The 16,434-nt window shown below is 31.8% G+C and overlaps 2 protein-coding genes and 1 pseudogene across 2 annotated transcripts; all 3 read right to left on the bottom strand.

Annotated features, from left to right (window-relative positions):
- Nucleotides 1–256: 256 nt before the first annotated feature.
- LOC145100805 (paired amphipathic helix protein Sin3-like 1) lies at nucleotides 257–948 on the bottom strand. Its single transcript, XM_079037934.1, has 3 exons — nucleotides 788–948; nucleotides 582–718; nucleotides 257–481 (listed from the first exon to the last, which is right to left on the bottom strand). The coding sequence occupies exons 1-3, from the start codon at nucleotides 825–827 to the stop codon at nucleotides 389–391; spliced, it is 270 nt and encodes an 89-aa protein (XP_078894060.1). The 5' UTR covers nucleotides 828–948; the 3' UTR covers nucleotides 257–388.
- Nucleotides 949–2,652: 1,704 nt separating this feature from the next.
- On the bottom strand, nucleotides 2,653–3,234 carry LOC145099854 (pentatricopeptide repeat-containing protein At2g34400 pseudogene; annotated as a pseudogene).
- Nucleotides 3,235–8,884: 5,650 nt separating this feature from the next.
- LOC145100804 (spindle assembly checkpoint component) lies at nucleotides 8,885–11,058 on the bottom strand. The gene is made up of 9 exons (XM_079037933.1): nucleotides 10,904–11,058; nucleotides 10,634–10,803; nucleotides 10,304–10,366; nucleotides 10,163–10,182; nucleotides 10,029–10,073; nucleotides 9,858–9,925; nucleotides 9,620–9,753; nucleotides 9,404–9,492; nucleotides 8,885–9,299 (listed from the first exon to the last, which is right to left on the bottom strand). The coding sequence occupies exons 1-9, from the start codon at nucleotides 10,974–10,976 to the stop codon at nucleotides 9,185–9,187; spliced, it is 777 nt and encodes a 258-aa protein (XP_078894059.1). The 5' UTR covers nucleotides 10,977–11,058; the 3' UTR covers nucleotides 8,885–9,184.
- Between the last annotated feature and the right edge of the window lie 5,376 nt (nucleotides 11,059–16,434).

The following is a 16,434-nucleotide window of genomic DNA, read 5'->3' as shown; positions in this document are numbered from 1 at the left end:
AAAAATATACAATACCAACACAATAACTGATAAGTTGTTTTTATTGTCCCACAAATGTTGTTTATTTATTGAAATGACCAAAAAAAAAAGGGTAAATTGATATATGTATCACTGATCAGGAAAAAAAACAAGGCCACGATCTATATTATTTTTTTAGAATTAAAAGAGTGGTAAAGAGGTAAATTGGTTTCCAAGTATAATAAACACTTTGAATAAATTATAGTGATTACTTTCAAATAAGTTAGAATGAAAAAAATTATCAAAAACTAAGCACTTTTTTAATGAAAAAGAGACACAAGCAAACATCTTGTAAGTTTAAAACAAGGCTATCTATTTGAGTCCAAGATAATCATAATTGTTTTGCGTTTTATCTAAACCTAATGAGAACTTACAAATTACTAGCAATATGTTTAAAAAGGCCTTGTTCCATTGTTCTGAAACCTTTCATAAGATCCGGATGCTTTCCAAGTAGATCAGAAACCTTAAAGAAAAAAAAGAAAAAAGTTACAAATATTAAATTGTATTAATTCCAATATTTAAAATATTAAATAAAAAGCATATATTACATAACATTTAAGTACCAAGATTTGTAATTCGTTTCTTGTAATTATATCAGTGGTATAGAGATGAAGACACTTCAAGAATGCTTGATAATCATCGTGATTACGTAACCCATCCTTCACTTTCTCAAAGAAACTATATACTTCACTATACATATCTGTAAATAAATAAATAATTAAATACCAGAATGTCTTGATTAATCAAAAGATATACGTATCATTGTCACCTCCAAAATCTTCAGATTTTCGTTTTTCAATACGACTCATGTCCTTATTAGCATCAAGATGACTCTCTTTATAATCTTGATCAGAATTTCTCCTATTCTCTGATCTCTTTCTTTGATCTTTTTGAAGTTTTATTATACGTTAGGGTTTATATAGTAGCGATCGAAATTTACAAAAAGAAAAATGGAACGGAGGTTGTTTTATTCTAATATGACGTGCTAGGTTTAGGGTGAGGGTTTTGTTTGAAAATCAATAATGGGCTTGGGCTTGGGCTTAGGATTTGGGCTAAAAAATTCGGTTGTATCTTATGTTTATTAATTGTTGAAAATTTGATTTAAAGACTATTTTGATTATTTAACTTGTAAAAGGTTTTGCTTTCTAGCAATATGAATAAAAATTTCTAAAACGAAAAAAAAAAATGATTAACCGAATAACAGGTCAAATATTGCATACCATGCCACCATCATTAGCGAAAAAAAATGGTTGCCAAAAGAAACTGTAATAAAGGAAACTTATAGCACTTTACAAATATAAAATTAATTATATTTAGAGTTTGATTTGGGCAATCTTTCGTCATAAAAAAGGTGATCTTTAGATTTTAGACCTTTTAATTTAAAATTTAAAATTAAATAAAGGCTGGCATAGGTTGGAAGCTTTTCTTCATTGTATTTGTCGTGATACATACGTAATTTCCACCTAAATTGTTATAAGCCTTTTTAGATATAAATGCAATTTTTTTTGATAATTTTCACCTTCAAAAATCACATAAGATTTTTAGACTGTAAATTATTTTGAGTGGCTCATAAAAAAATGTCTACATCAACATTCCAAATGGCATTATTTGGTTTTTTAGGGGTATTTGGGATTGTTTATCTAAAACAACTTATAACTTAACTTATGTTTACGAAATAAGATATTACAATATATGTTTTTTTAGGGTTTCAAGTATATTAAACACTTTCAGATAAATTACAATTCTTTTCAAATAAGTTGGATCGAAACAATTTTGTCAAAAACGGTTTACTTAAGTCAATAAGCCTTTTTTTTAATGAAAAAGACGGATCTTGTAAATTAAATTTGAAACAACGCTATATCTATTTGACTCCAAAATAATCATAATCTCCCTTAATAAATGAAAATCACTCTGCCACATGGCAGCCTCTCATTTAATATGACAAATGGCATTTTTATAGTTTTTTCAATTAAATTCTTTTCCACTTGGCAAATTATGGATTTTTTGTTTTTTTTTTAAATTATAAATTCTCATTTATTTACTGCATTATACAAAATTAAAGGAACCGGCGATATCCTTTAGTTTTTTGTCAATGAATACATTTACTCCAAATATATCTCCCTAAATAACATACACAATTGTCGGTAATCAACACTCATATTGACTCTTATTTGCAGAAACTTATCAAATCAATTCAATCACAGCTATTCTTCATATCCTTTCCAAAATCAAATTTGAAAAATATATACAGCTTCATTCTTATTCATATGACGCCTTTTATTGAGAGATTGAAGATTTACAGCACCTTCAAGTTCATCATCAAACTCCATTATCAACAATATCTTCTACACCAGGTTAGCCTATGTAATTATCGATACAATTACTTTACAGAATGACCAAAATTATTTGGTTGTTTTTTATTTGAACATTTGATGTTTTCCTCTTCTCCTTTCCATCATATGGTCGATTTATATACAAATTTATATACTAATTATTTACACATTTTTTACTGCATATAAGGTGTTCGATTAAATGCCTCAATTTTTTTTTTCCCTGTCACACACCCTCCTGCAACAATTGTGATTGTTATTTTTTGCACTTTTATTCTGAGTTAAAAAAACTATATGCTGTCGTTTAAGTGAAAACCGACATTCTGTTAAATAACAATATTGCCTCTTTTGCCCTTCCATTGAAAGCAAAAGCAGAAATCATGGCATTCCATGTGATAATGTTCTTGAACGGCATGTTTTCAAAAACTTGAAATGCATGGTCTACATTCCCACATTTATCATACATGTCGATTAAAGCAGTGGCTACATATATGTCTTTTTGGAGACCATTTTTTAATGCATATTCATCTACTGATTTACCAATATCAAGAGCACCAAGTGATGCACATGCGGATAAAACTCCACTTAATGTGATATTATTTGCTTTTACGCCTTCTTCTTTCATGATGTTGAAGATTGAAATTGCTTCATGTGATAATCCACTTTGCGCATACCTGCCATGTAAACATTAAAAAAGTGAGATTAACGTTTTTTGTTTCATAATTGAAGAATCATAAATGAAAAACACTTACCCTGTAATCATGGAGTTCCAGGTTACTAAATTTTTTTTTGTCATTTTATCAAAAACCTTCCTTGATGACACCAAATCCCCACACTTTGCATACATACCAATTAAAGATGAGCCAATAAAAAAATTCACCTTCATTTTATTATCCACAACATAATTGCCTTTTGAACATAAAAGTGTAACATATTTTTTTTTCACTGTTTGGTTTTACATATATTGCTGGTATTTTCACATAAGGGTATTTTGGACATTTCACAATATTTCCTTATATGTCCCTGATTTATATTTCCTTAAATTATTTTTGTCATTTATTTATAATACTTTTCTGTTATATAACAACTAATCTTTGTTACTACGTTTTGTTTACAGTTTAATGGAAAACACCAATGTTACCATGATCAGTGACTTGGCGCTTGCAAAAGATGACTACATGATCAAGGTTCGAATCATCCGTCTGTGGAAACAGATTCGTATGATTGGAATGATATTGATGGACGAAAGGGTATTTTGTGTTTTTTTAGTTTATTATTTTTAAAATTATTTATTTATACATGTTAAGTTATAATTATTTTTATGTGTAGTATGCCTTATTATTATATTATTTTATCTATTAATAGGGCGCCAAAATTGAATATAATGTCGATAGACCATTTGCATCCCTACAAGGAAAGACTTTGGAAGAATATGGTGATTATTACATTCAAAAACCCACAATAGGGTTAAATAATGGTGCTATAAAGTTTGTTGATGGTCCACATAAACTCTATTTCCAGTATAGCACTAAGGTTATTAGATGCAAAGACTTTTGTGGGCCCCGGAATTCATTTGCTTTCATTGACTTCAAACAACTTCATTCTAATTCAGTCCAACCCAATGTGTCATTTGGTTAGTATATTCCCTACAATCCCTTTGCTAATGGATTGACTTATCCAATTTTGATTTTTTACACCATAACAAACACATCCTTACATTTGTTACTTAATTTTATTTCTTTTTACAGAGGACATGAAGTTTTTGTTACTCTATGGGGACGTTATGCTGAAGAAATTGTTGCATATGTTTCAAAGCATCATGGTCATTTTGTAATGATTATTCAACTTGCTAAGTTCAAGAATATCCGACGTATGTATTTACCATGATACTAATTTGTAATATTTATATTCTTAAAATTTTTGTTTTATGAAACTATTAGCATTCATACAAAAATTAAAATACCCATTTCAGATCGTCCATATGTCAACAACACGTACTTGGCAACAAAGCTTTTTATTGAGGACGACATTGAGGAGATAAGTGCTTTCAAAAAAAGGTTTCATGATTTTTCTAAACGATTTCTCATTTCAATACAATATTTTATTAAAGAGATATTTATGATATATAATAATTATTAATTGCTACAATAACAGTTTACAAGCAAGAAAAGACTCTTCGTGTTCTTCGGTCTCACGTGCATCAGGATCATCGATCATGTATTCACTACATGATGATTTTCTTCAAAAAAACACCTTTTACAAAATATCCGCTATTCACGAATTGAATGAGGTACATAATTAGTCCCCTATTAATATAATTAATCCAATACCTAAATATTAACTAACAACAAATACACCTACTATCATAGGGAAGTTTTGCGGTAATTCTTGGAACAATAAAGATGTTTGAAGATATGCGGAATTGGTACTATAATGCGTGTACAATATGCAAGTCAAAGGTTATTTTAATGGATGTTCCAAATGAGACGGTCAATGACTTGGACCGGTTTGAAGAGAAAAAGATGATGTTTTGTCTAAAAAAAGATTGCAATGGCAAAGATGTTATTGCTGAACCAAGGTATCTAGCAAATAAACACATAATATATTATTATTCAATAATTTTATATGTATTTTCAGTCTTACAAATTTATATTCATATATATATATATATATATATATATATATATATATATATATATATATATTCTTTTTTAGTTACATGATAAAAGTTCGAGTTCAAGGTTTAGTTGGAGTGGTGAGTCTTACAATGTTTGATCGTGAAGTAAGAAATCTTCTGAAAATATCTGCTGCTGAATTAATATCAAGATATGAAAGGGTATATGTATTTTATAATCAATACCATATTGTTACATTAATGTTATTTTTTAAACTTTTATTTAATTCATATTTTTTACTATTAATTTTTTTAGTTCGACAATCCAAGTGACTTTCCAAATGAGTTGAACGCCATGCTCAATAAAAAATTGGCTTTTAAGATCGTTGTCAAGACTTTCAATGTCTCAAAATGTTTTCGTTCTTACAACATTTCCAAGCTAACAGATAATTTAGACATTATTGCTGCTTTGGAAAACATTGAGAAGAAGAATATGATTGAACAGGTAAAAATATACCATTCTAATTATTGTACTACATCAGATTTCATAGAATCCTTAATGTAACAAACTTTTTTACCCGTAATATTATAGGACATGGATAATGATTCTGTTAATGTAATTGGCTCAGAATTTGCATCTCAAGACACAGTGGGTTGTAAGGTAAACTACACTTTCATGTTTTTCTTATATATATCATCATTTTCATTGATAATTTATCATATTTTATCCTTTTTAATTTTAGGATGTTATTTCCCACACTGCTGATAATACTCCTGTGTCAAATATTCCATCTGGTAATACTACAAGTCCATCATCAGTAACAGGCACCAACAACCTCAATTCTCCACCTACAAGTGTCAAACGTAAGCTCGTAGATATTTATGATCTTGATGATGACGTTTATGAATCGTCAACAAAACCTAATTCACCCCGTGTTTACAAAGACAAAGCTGGATTAACAACCAAATTGTTGATTCCTAAGGTGGAAAAATAATCGTAATCAACAATCTTTCTTTCCTACTCATTGCTTTGTTCAAAGATATTTTTTTATATTTCCTTCTTTTACTTGCATATTATTTTGGATTTCTAAATTTTGTGTTTGGTAAACTATGAATATTCATTTGTGTTATCTTTTACTTTTTTAATTCAATAAGGGATTTGGGTTTTGGATGTTTCTTTGTGACAGCTTCAACTAAACGGCAGTATTGTTTTCTTTGTGTTTGTTCTAAACAATATATGGTTTTGATCCATTTCTATATTTTGTTATGGTATGAAAATGGTCAAATGAAGGTTGAATTTTTGTGTATAAATACCTTTTGGTTTTGGTTTTATCTCTGCCATCAAATGCATAAAAAATAACTCACATTATTTAGACCTAATAATATACAAAAAAACTGATAATTTTGCATATATAAATTGCCAAAATTCTTAATATTACCATATTGACATGCAATAAAGTAAGAATCTCAAATCAATGTCCATTTCAGTCATCTTCAAAACTGCGAAAGAACAAAAAAAAAAAATCATGCATCATATGCATACTTATTCAATTATTTACTAATATCAAATAATTATTTTAAAAAAATTAAAAATTAAAACACAAGAGTTATTATGTTACTTATTTATTACTTATCGCAATTATCATTAACTTATGTTCTACCTCTAGGTATTATTATTTTTTCTATTATTTACATTAGACACATTATTTATATATATTTTTCACATGAATAATTATACAAATATTTTTAAATTAACTTTACTATTGTACAGGTTTATCACTTAATGACGATCAGATTAAAAACTTGACGCTATATGAGATTGAAAAAATTCTACTCCAAAATAGTTCAAGCCTAAGAGATTTTGCTGGGATGCCTTACCCTGATCATGATCTGGTATCTTCGACAAACAATCGTTTAATTACTGAGGAGTTAGATTTTGATATAACGATTCTACAAAAAGAATCTCATCAGCTACTTGAATCATTAACAGTTGAACAACGCTCAATTTTTGATGAAATCATGACAGCTGTTAAAGAGAATAAAGGAGGAGTGTTTTTTGTTTATGGCTATGGAGGTACTGGTAAAACTTTCCTTTGGAAGACTTTATCTGCATCTTTAAGGTCTAAAGGTGATATCGTCCTAAATGTTGCTTCAAGTGGTATTGCTTCGTTGTTACTAACCGGAGGTAGAACAGCACACTCACGCTTTATAATTCCTCTAAATCTTACAGAGGATTCTTTTTGTTCTTTTGGGAAAGACAGTGATGTAGCCGAATTGTTAAAAAAAACATCATTGATTATATGGGACGAGGCATCTATGATTCATAAGCATGCATTTGAAGCCTTGGATCGTTCTATGAAAGATATATTCACTTGTGATCTTCGTACCAACTCAAAGTTGCCATTCGGAGGAAAAACAATTGTTTTTGGAGGAGATTTTAGACAAATTCTACCTGTTATTCCTAACGGAAGCAGGCAAGAAATTGTTAATGCTTCTTTATCTTCTTCTTACATTTGGTCAAATTGCAAAGTGTTAACATTGACAAAAAACATGAGGTTAAGTGTTCTCGCATCCAATATTCAAGAAACGACAAATTTTGCAAATTGGATTTTGGATATAGGAGAAGGAAAGGTTGGTGGTTTAAATGATGGAGAGACAATTATTGATATTCCTGATGATCTTCTTATTGTTGATTCTACTGATCCTATTGGTTCATTAATTGAATTTGTCTATCCTTCGATCGTTGAAAATGCCAAGAATCCGATTTATTTTCAAGAAAGAGCAATCCTTGCACCGAAGAATGAAGTTGTTCAAGAGATTAACGAGCGTTTGTTAAAATTATTTCCGGGAGCCCAACAGGAGTATCTAAGTTCAGATAGTCTTTCACATGCAGATTTTGTTCATGATAACATTGATGAAACTTTATACTCCCCTGATGTTCTAAATGGTCTTAAACCTTCAGGTATGCCAATTCATAAGTTGGTATTAAAAGTCGGTGTTCCAGTTATGTTACTAAGAAATATTGATCAAAAATCTGGATTGTGTAATGGAACAAGGCTACGGGTTCTTGCGTTGGGCAAACGTGTTATAGAAGCTGAGATAATATCTGGAAGTAATATTGGAAACCGTACATTTATTCCAAGAATGTCTTTGACGCCTTCGGACAAAAGGATTCCTTTCATATTTCAAAGACGACAATTCCCGTTGGCTGTATGTTTTGCGATGACAATAAATAAAAGCCAAGGACAATCACTATCGAAGGTGGGGTTGTTTTTTAGACAACCAGTATTTACTCATGGGCAGTTGTATGTTGCATTGTCGAGAGTGAAGAGTAAAAATGGATTAAAAATATTAATTTTAGATAAAGATGGTAAACTCACCAATAAGACATCTAATGTTGTATTCAAAGAAGTCTTTAGAAATTTGTAATTTATAAAAATAAGTCTCAATATTTCAATGTTTGTTTTTATTATTATACATTATCTTATCTACTTATTCATCATTTTGTTTTTATATATTTAGCAATTTTTATTTAATTAATGTTTAATGTTTATAACATTATTGTCATTATCATTTTATAAATATGTACATTTTTATTTTATTTATTTATATTTCGAAATACTTAATTTATTCTTTATATATTTTTGTCTTTATGTTAAATTAATACTATAAAAAACATGTAATGTTTAACAAAATATATTAATTTTTAAAAAAAAAAAACCCGTGTATTACACGGGTCTCACACCTAGTTGTTTTACTATTTATCCAAACCTCATGCAAAATAATAAATTTCAAAAGGCCTAGTTCGGTTGCATTTTATATTTTTATATTTTCTTTATCATGTTTACTTAAATTGCATTCTTTTTAAATCTAAAGAAACAAACACATCACCAGCAAAAAAAAAAAAAATACAGAATAAGTGTAGTAATCAAGAAAATCACTTATCATGTACTCATTTCAAAATCATGAAAAATACATATTGCAAAAAATAGCAATCCACTTTACTTTTACTACCAATATTCGCAATATACTTTATTTTTTTGCATGTAATAACAACTTACTTCTATTTTTTTCACCCTTAATAGCAATGTACTTTATTGTTGTTATAAGTAAAAAAATAAAGTATTTTGCATATATTGGTAAAAAAAAAAAAGAAAAAAAAAGTAAAAGTGAGTTGCTATTTTTAGCAAGAAATTACCAAAAATTAGATTCCCTCACTTTTCTAAAGAATGCCACTCAACATTTCTGCATTGTCACAATGACAGCTGGGACATATGCATTTCTCCTGCAGCTTCTCACCAAAGGAAGCATATGCTTCTTCCAATTTAGATGTCTTTGTAGATCTTGTCAAGGAAAAACACAAAGATGGACAAAAGGGCATTCTTGTCTTTTACATTGAAAACAGTTCCGGTTTGAAAAATGAAGATTGTAGTGAGGATATATGGTTAATTGATGAAGCTCTTTGCTTGCTTTCATTACTGCTTCCATCAAAGATATTCTATGGTTCAAATCCTCAAGCTCTTTTTTCTCCTATTAATGAATGATAAAACAAATCAAATTAATTTTTATTTTCTTTTTATTATCCAAGAATTAATGTTTGTTAATGAGAAGACATGTAAGAAATGCAATGGATTTGCAGCTAATTGGTAATTATCACCTGCATATAAAGAATTTGTTCTGATTGAAATTTGTCTTCCTCAATGTTGGTTTCAGAGATTATTTGAGCAAGCTTATCTTCAAGATCTCTTTTGGCTTCTTCAGTTTCTTTTGTATTAGCATATACCATGTCCACTTTGGTCAAAAAAATATATATATATTAGTTGGGAAGCACTGTCTTCATTAGATATTTAGGTAACATTGGACAATAAGATGTGTATTTGAAGATTTAAGCAAACCATTCTGTGAGTTTGTGTCACTGTTAAATGCTTCAATAGTGGCAGAATCCACAGACTGCTGGAACTTTCTGCATCAAATTAGAAATGAAGAAAGTTGATGAATATATCATATATGCATTTGTGTAGCTGGTTTCATAACAGATCATGATCCAATGAAGTGACTTCACATACCTAATCTTTGCATTAAGGTCAAACATTTTGCCAATGAAGTCATCTCTACAAGAATAAGAAAAACAAGTGAAGAAATGAGATGCAATGCAAAAACAATGGAAAACTAAATTGTCGGAATAACAATGGAAACCAACCGCAAAGCCCTTTCTTCATTCTGAACGTTGATTCCACACAGTTTTGAGAACGAATAGGTCCATTAATTCAAAATACAAGCATTAATTAGAATGAGAATGAAGTAGAAAACAGAAAGCAGTTAAACGAGTGTAACCAACCACCTTAAGTGCCTCCAAATCAGATCCAACTGCAGATATTTCATCCTGTATCAAAGAAATCCGTCCCTGAAAACATCCAAACGCTTGTAACTCAGAGGTTTCAATCAACACAGGTATTTAAGCTAAACATGAGAGATCTAGAGGTTGGATTAAAGGTTCACTCATGGCCGATTCTCAAATTGCAGTGTTTCAGATTTATTAGTTACGTATCGACGAATCGTTATTATCAACATGTAATTTAAATTTCATCAACGAGGTTCTATCGTCCTGTGATTTACGTGTGTTCAGAGATTGGAATATAGATCGACAGATAATCATACAGAAATGTTAAACCTCTAAAGCTTGGATTGAGGATTCGCTCATGGCCAATTCAACTTCGTAGCCTTTTAGCTCCTGTTCAGTACATTCTTTCAAGCGCTTGGCTTCTTCAAGCTCCAAATTCACAGAGTCAAGTTCCGATTGGAGCTGTTGAATCTCCCGCTTCAGGTTTACTATCTTACGCTCTGTCGATTTGCAAGGTCGGATTAGTTTTTTGAAATTACAGGAGTCGATGAAAACAAAAACGATCGTAATTTTTTACGAGATGTTGATTGAACTGCATACCTCCTTGAGATTTTTCTGTAGAGACATCGCGGATTAGGTTTAGAAGCTCCTTCTGCGAATTGCTTAATGCCATTTCCGTTTCCCGCTACTAACTACTGAAGGTTTTCTTGGAATTCCTTTATATACACCACTCCTACAGAAGATGATCAAGTGACGCCTTCAGGCTTCAACAATCGTTTCTAGCGTTACTACAATTTAAGTGTGTTTTTCATAATTTCATATTTACTAGGTGTAACATGTATTACAAAAAATAGTAAAAAAAAGAAAGTCTGTCTGGTCTGGAGGTGTAACATGTATTACAAAAAATAGTAAAAAAAAGAAAGTCTGGTCTGGTGCAGCTAATGTCACTTATTAAAAAACCAATATAAAAGTCTAAATATTTAAGAAATTTAGATTTATAAGAAATAAGAAAAATAAAGAATTATTAAAATTGATTTTTTTTATCTTTTAAATTTAAATAAATAAACAAAATAAACTAAGAACTTTAATTTGAGAATTTTGAAATAAAAAGATAATTCTTTTAATGAAATTGATATTCATTTATTACAATATTTATTGTATTTATTACATTGAAGTATTATGTGGAACTTATTAAAATAGAAAAAACCACAAAATGTCATGTGAAAAAATTTTAATTGAAATTAACCACAAAATGACATGTGTCAAAATCAATGTTAGTTTGACATGTGGCAAAAAAGATTTTCATTTATTATAATAGACTAGGTATAAATATATAAATATTTACTAAGTATAAGAACATGTATTAAATGAGTTTATTTTAAAAAAAATTAAATATGACAATTCTAAACATTTGAATTTTGAAAAAGTTTGAATTTATAAGAAAAATGAAAAAAAAAATATTGAATTATTAAAATTAAATTTTTTTTGCTCTTTTAAATTTGAACAAATAATTTATATAAATAAACAAAGGAAACTAATAAAGTTTTAATTTAAAAATGTTGAAATTAGAAGGAAAGTCAATTATTAAAATTGATATGCATTTATTATTATATTTATTGCAATTATTATATTTAAATTTATTATATTTAAATATTATATGGAGTTTAATTAAATGGAAAAAACCACAAAATGCCATGTGGAAAAATTTTAATTGAAAATAACCACAAAATGACATGTGACCAAATGAATGAGAGTGTGACATGTGGCAAAATGATTTTCATTTATTAGAGTAGATTTTGGCGATTTAATATTAGAGTTATTCGCGCTATTTTGGGGATTAATAATTTAATATTACAGTTTTTTGCTTGCATGAAGTGGGACAAAATAGCAAAATTGGTCGGGATGTATTTTACGGGGGTTTTAGTTAATCTCGATTTTTTTGGATCGGTGGTTCTTATGAGTTGGTTTGCTTATAGTTTTGGTCCCTCGAAAAACTGAAAAGACTAAAATACCCTTGAGGTATTTCCTTTTCATTTTTTTTATCTATTTTTATAACTAAAAAAACAAAAAAAAACACCCATCTCTCTCTCTCTCTTTGCTCTCTTTCTCTTTGCTCTCTCACTCTTAAACAACTGAAAAAGTCAAAATGTTTCTCCTCCGTTCAATCTCCTTCAACAAGTGTAGAAACATTCCTCAATATCAGAGATCCATCTCATCGCAGCAATCAGATCCTGTGTCCCATCAAACTTTGGTGGCTTTGTGCTGATGAACTCCCGGTACAGCAACGAGTCACCTCCCTGCGGTCTGGCAGCAGTGACAGCTGCGGTGGCTGCAGCAGCAGTCACCTCATAAACTACAACATATTGCTCGTCAAACGTATCTATCAAAGTGGTCTTAATAGACCCGAACATCTCCTGAATAGCCTCTCGTATGGCTGCGGCCACCTCCTCGTGAATCATCTTGCGAATCTCATCATTGCTAACTCCACCGCTCCCTAGGCTGTGGCGCATACCTACCATGATGTCTCTGAAACACAACACAAAATAATCAGAGACTCGCTCAAGCATACTCACACTCGACTACTTATCCTTACTTGCTCCTTAGCATCCCAAGGATTCTTACTTGGGTTGCCTATAGATCGGGTGATTTCAGTAGTACGGGCCCAATACTACCTTCCACACCCCACCTGTAATCACCCAAGTCCTCCTCCTAGGATTATAATTCACAAATACTCTATATCTCACGAATCACAGACTACCTTCTCAGTAGACCCCCTTTAAGCTCATCTAAGTATCTATTCCTAGATTATTTCCCGACTCAGAACTCAGCACATACTTAAGCAAATAACAGATAACGCTGATCAAAACATCTCCTAGGCTAAGGCATCATAAATCAGGCAACTCTATCCCTAGAATATGAAATACATAGTTTACCCTCTAGCATGCAATTTTAGTAAAATATCTCATAGATATCACGTAACACAAAAGTAAGGGTGTTTTGGGAAATCACCGTTCGGGCTTTGGCTGATTGTACACACCGCTTCAACTTGTTTTCTCTTAAAACTCGTTCTCGTTTTGCGAAAATTCTTCTCAAATCCTCAATTTGAGTCCAAACACACCACGAGGTGCATCTGAATCCCTCAAACCAAGGCTCTGATACCAACTTGTAACGACGTAAAATTTTTGACCAAAAATTTTAAATTTCAAGCACATTCATTCCAATAATAAAACCACAAAGTGTCACAATGTCAATTCATCAAAACTCATGTCCAAAAGAAAATTGTATATAAAACTCCAGGATCCTCTCAATCATAAAACAATCTCCGATGTGTGTGTGTATAATCAAGTTGGCGCCTTCTCGTGATCCTGAGAAGTACCTAAAACACATAACACATAACACGGTAAGCACAAAGCTTAGTGAGTTCCCCAAAATACCATACACAGCTCATTAGCCACTCTAGGCCATAACTCAATAAGACCCTCCGGTCGATTTCTCAGCGGAAACCTCTGGTCCCAACTCAGTAAACTCATAGTAACAATATTCAACATGAATCATAAAGACATAATGCAGAATATTACAATGCACAGATAAACACATAAAATAGCTCATTCACATAAAGATACCACTCTTGGTAAATATAGTGAGAAGACTCGCCTCGTAAACTAGCAAGTAACAGACACGTACTTGGAAATCCCGAACTAGCCTCCGCCTAACACATTAGATAAGCATCTCTAATAAATACCACACTCTTACTCAAATACACCAAAAGTTTCTCTTACTCTCTCTTTCTCTCTCTCTCTCTCTAACTCTTGGAATGGGTAAAAGACCATTTTACCCCTCTACGATCCCTATTACTTATCTTGGCCAAACCCTAAAGTCAACTCAAGTCAACAGTCCCAGTTTGACGTGACTCGCCGAGTGCACTCATGTGACTCGTCGAATCTAGTTGTTACTCAGAGGTCCTTGTGATAGCCCAGGTCGTCGAGTTAACCCTTAACTCGCTGAGTAACAGCATTGACAGCTCATCGGGACAAACCCTAACCGACTCGTCGAGTCGGCTCCTCGACTCGACGAGTCCATTCAGACTCTTTCCCCAATCAGACGATTTTAAGGTAGAAAACTTCCCCAAACTCTGGATCTACACTCTCAAGGCTCATTTATCACGTAAAGTCACAAACTTTACGTCCATGCATGACACTTTGGGCTTGAAATGCCAAGAACATGCTCAAATAAGGGTTTTTCACTCAAGAGTTCCATTAAGGCTGAATAAAGTAGGGACCTTTGGATGCTAGGGACCTTACAAGGTCCATATCTGAAGTCCAACCCTCCATATGAACTCAATACCCTCAAAATCCCAATAATATATAGAAAAGAAACCATAATCTCCAAAAAGATGAGATCTATCCAAATAAATGAGAAAGGTTCGAACTTTATACCTTTAACAGGAGCTCTTGGATGAATAACGACATATCTATCAGCCTCCTCTTGCTCCTTGCTTGAAATCCTTCTCTTCTCTTCCAAAGATACACCAAAATACTCAAGGTTAGCTCACAATCTCTCTCTATAAGCTCCAAGGGCGATTAGGGTTACACTTAGGGAAGTATAGCCACAAATGAGGCTATAAGTGCTTTTAAACAGGCCCCAAAACCGGGGATTTAGGGTTTCTCATCCCAACGTCTACTTGTCGAGTCGGCTCTCGGACTCGTCGAGTAGGTCATTAATCCCACGTGGCACATCGCGACTCTACTCGACGAGTTGGAGCACTGACTCGTCAAGTAGCTCAATAGTCCTTAAAATGGATAAATAAACAAATAAACAATATACCTCGAAGTCCGGATGCTACAATTCTCCCCCACTAGAATCAAACTTCACCCTCGAAGTCATGATCTGAAAATAACTCTGGATATTGTTCTCGTATCTCGGACTCCGGCTCCCACGTCAACTCGGACCCTCTCCGATGTTGCCACTGGACCTGAACCAAGGGTACCACTATGTTCCTCAGAATCTTCACCTTTTAATCCATTATCACAATCGGTCTCTCAATATAATTCAGGCTCGCATCCACCTGAATGTCCTCTAGTGGTATCTGTTGGGGTGCAAAGTTCTTCATGTATGACTTTGTAAATGTCTGAGTTTTTTAAAACCCACTTGCATGTGGTGCTTTAGCCTTTAGACCTATTTGTTAGTTAGAGTGAGAGAGAGACATGTAAACACCTCTATATAAGGTGGGTTTGTCCACTTGTAGAGGTGTGCTTGAGATATGTAGTCATAGTGATTAGTGAGTGAGATATTTATGAAGCTCTAGACTAGATCCCTTTTTGTACTCATTTACTATGATCGAATATATCTTTTAGCACCCAAATCACCATGTTCAATTGTGCAAGCTTTAATTCCGCATGCCAAACCATGTTCTTTGTCACTACAATTGGTATCAGAGCGGGTCTTCAAGATCAAGGTGATATTTGAAGAACGATTCTCGGTTTGGCAATTTTTGTCGCAATTTGAACAATTTTGGTGAGTCTCTCTCTATGATCTCTTTTAATTTCATTGAAATCGTGCATTACGTTTTTGATTTGTGATCGTTTGACTCATTGGATCAAATTTTCATTGAAAAAAAAACCCATTTGTTGTGATCCAATAAATTTTTTCATTGATCAAAGTCCAATCCATTCCAATAATCATGTGTTTGATTCGATTATCGAGTGTAACTGTTCATTTGAATTAAAAATCAAACTGAAAACTGAATTTGAAATCATTTTGTTCCATGTTCAAAAATGTAAACAAATCTTCGAACAATATGTAATTGTTAATTACAATTCATATGGCCCAAATTTCCTTCAGATACTATTCATTGGCCCAAATCTACAACCAATATTTTTTTCTCTCCGATATTAAAGTTGATTGAACCCAAAAGTCATTAATTGTGTTTGATCCAAATTCACTGGAGGTAATTGTTCGTCACCGTCTCTTCCTTTATTCAATTGTACCATCAGAAAGTCTGATCTCGTTTCTAAGTCGACTTATTCTTGAATTTTATTTTCATCTTCTTGTTCTTATTAATCGATTTGAGGTACTTGTGAATCGATTGAGTTAGTTGTGTTCAATCACAATAATCGATTATGATCAAGTCA

This window comes from Lactuca serriola, chromosome 4 (assembly GCF_051521515.1).
Source record: "Lactuca serriola cultivar US96UC23 chromosome 4, Lser_US96UC23_V15, whole genome shotgun sequence".
NCBI lineage: Eukaryota > Viridiplantae > Streptophyta > Magnoliopsida > Asterales > Asteraceae > Lactuca > Lactuca serriola.
The sequence above is the reverse complement of the archived record's forward strand: the minus strand, read 5'-3'. Positions and strand labels throughout refer to the sequence as shown.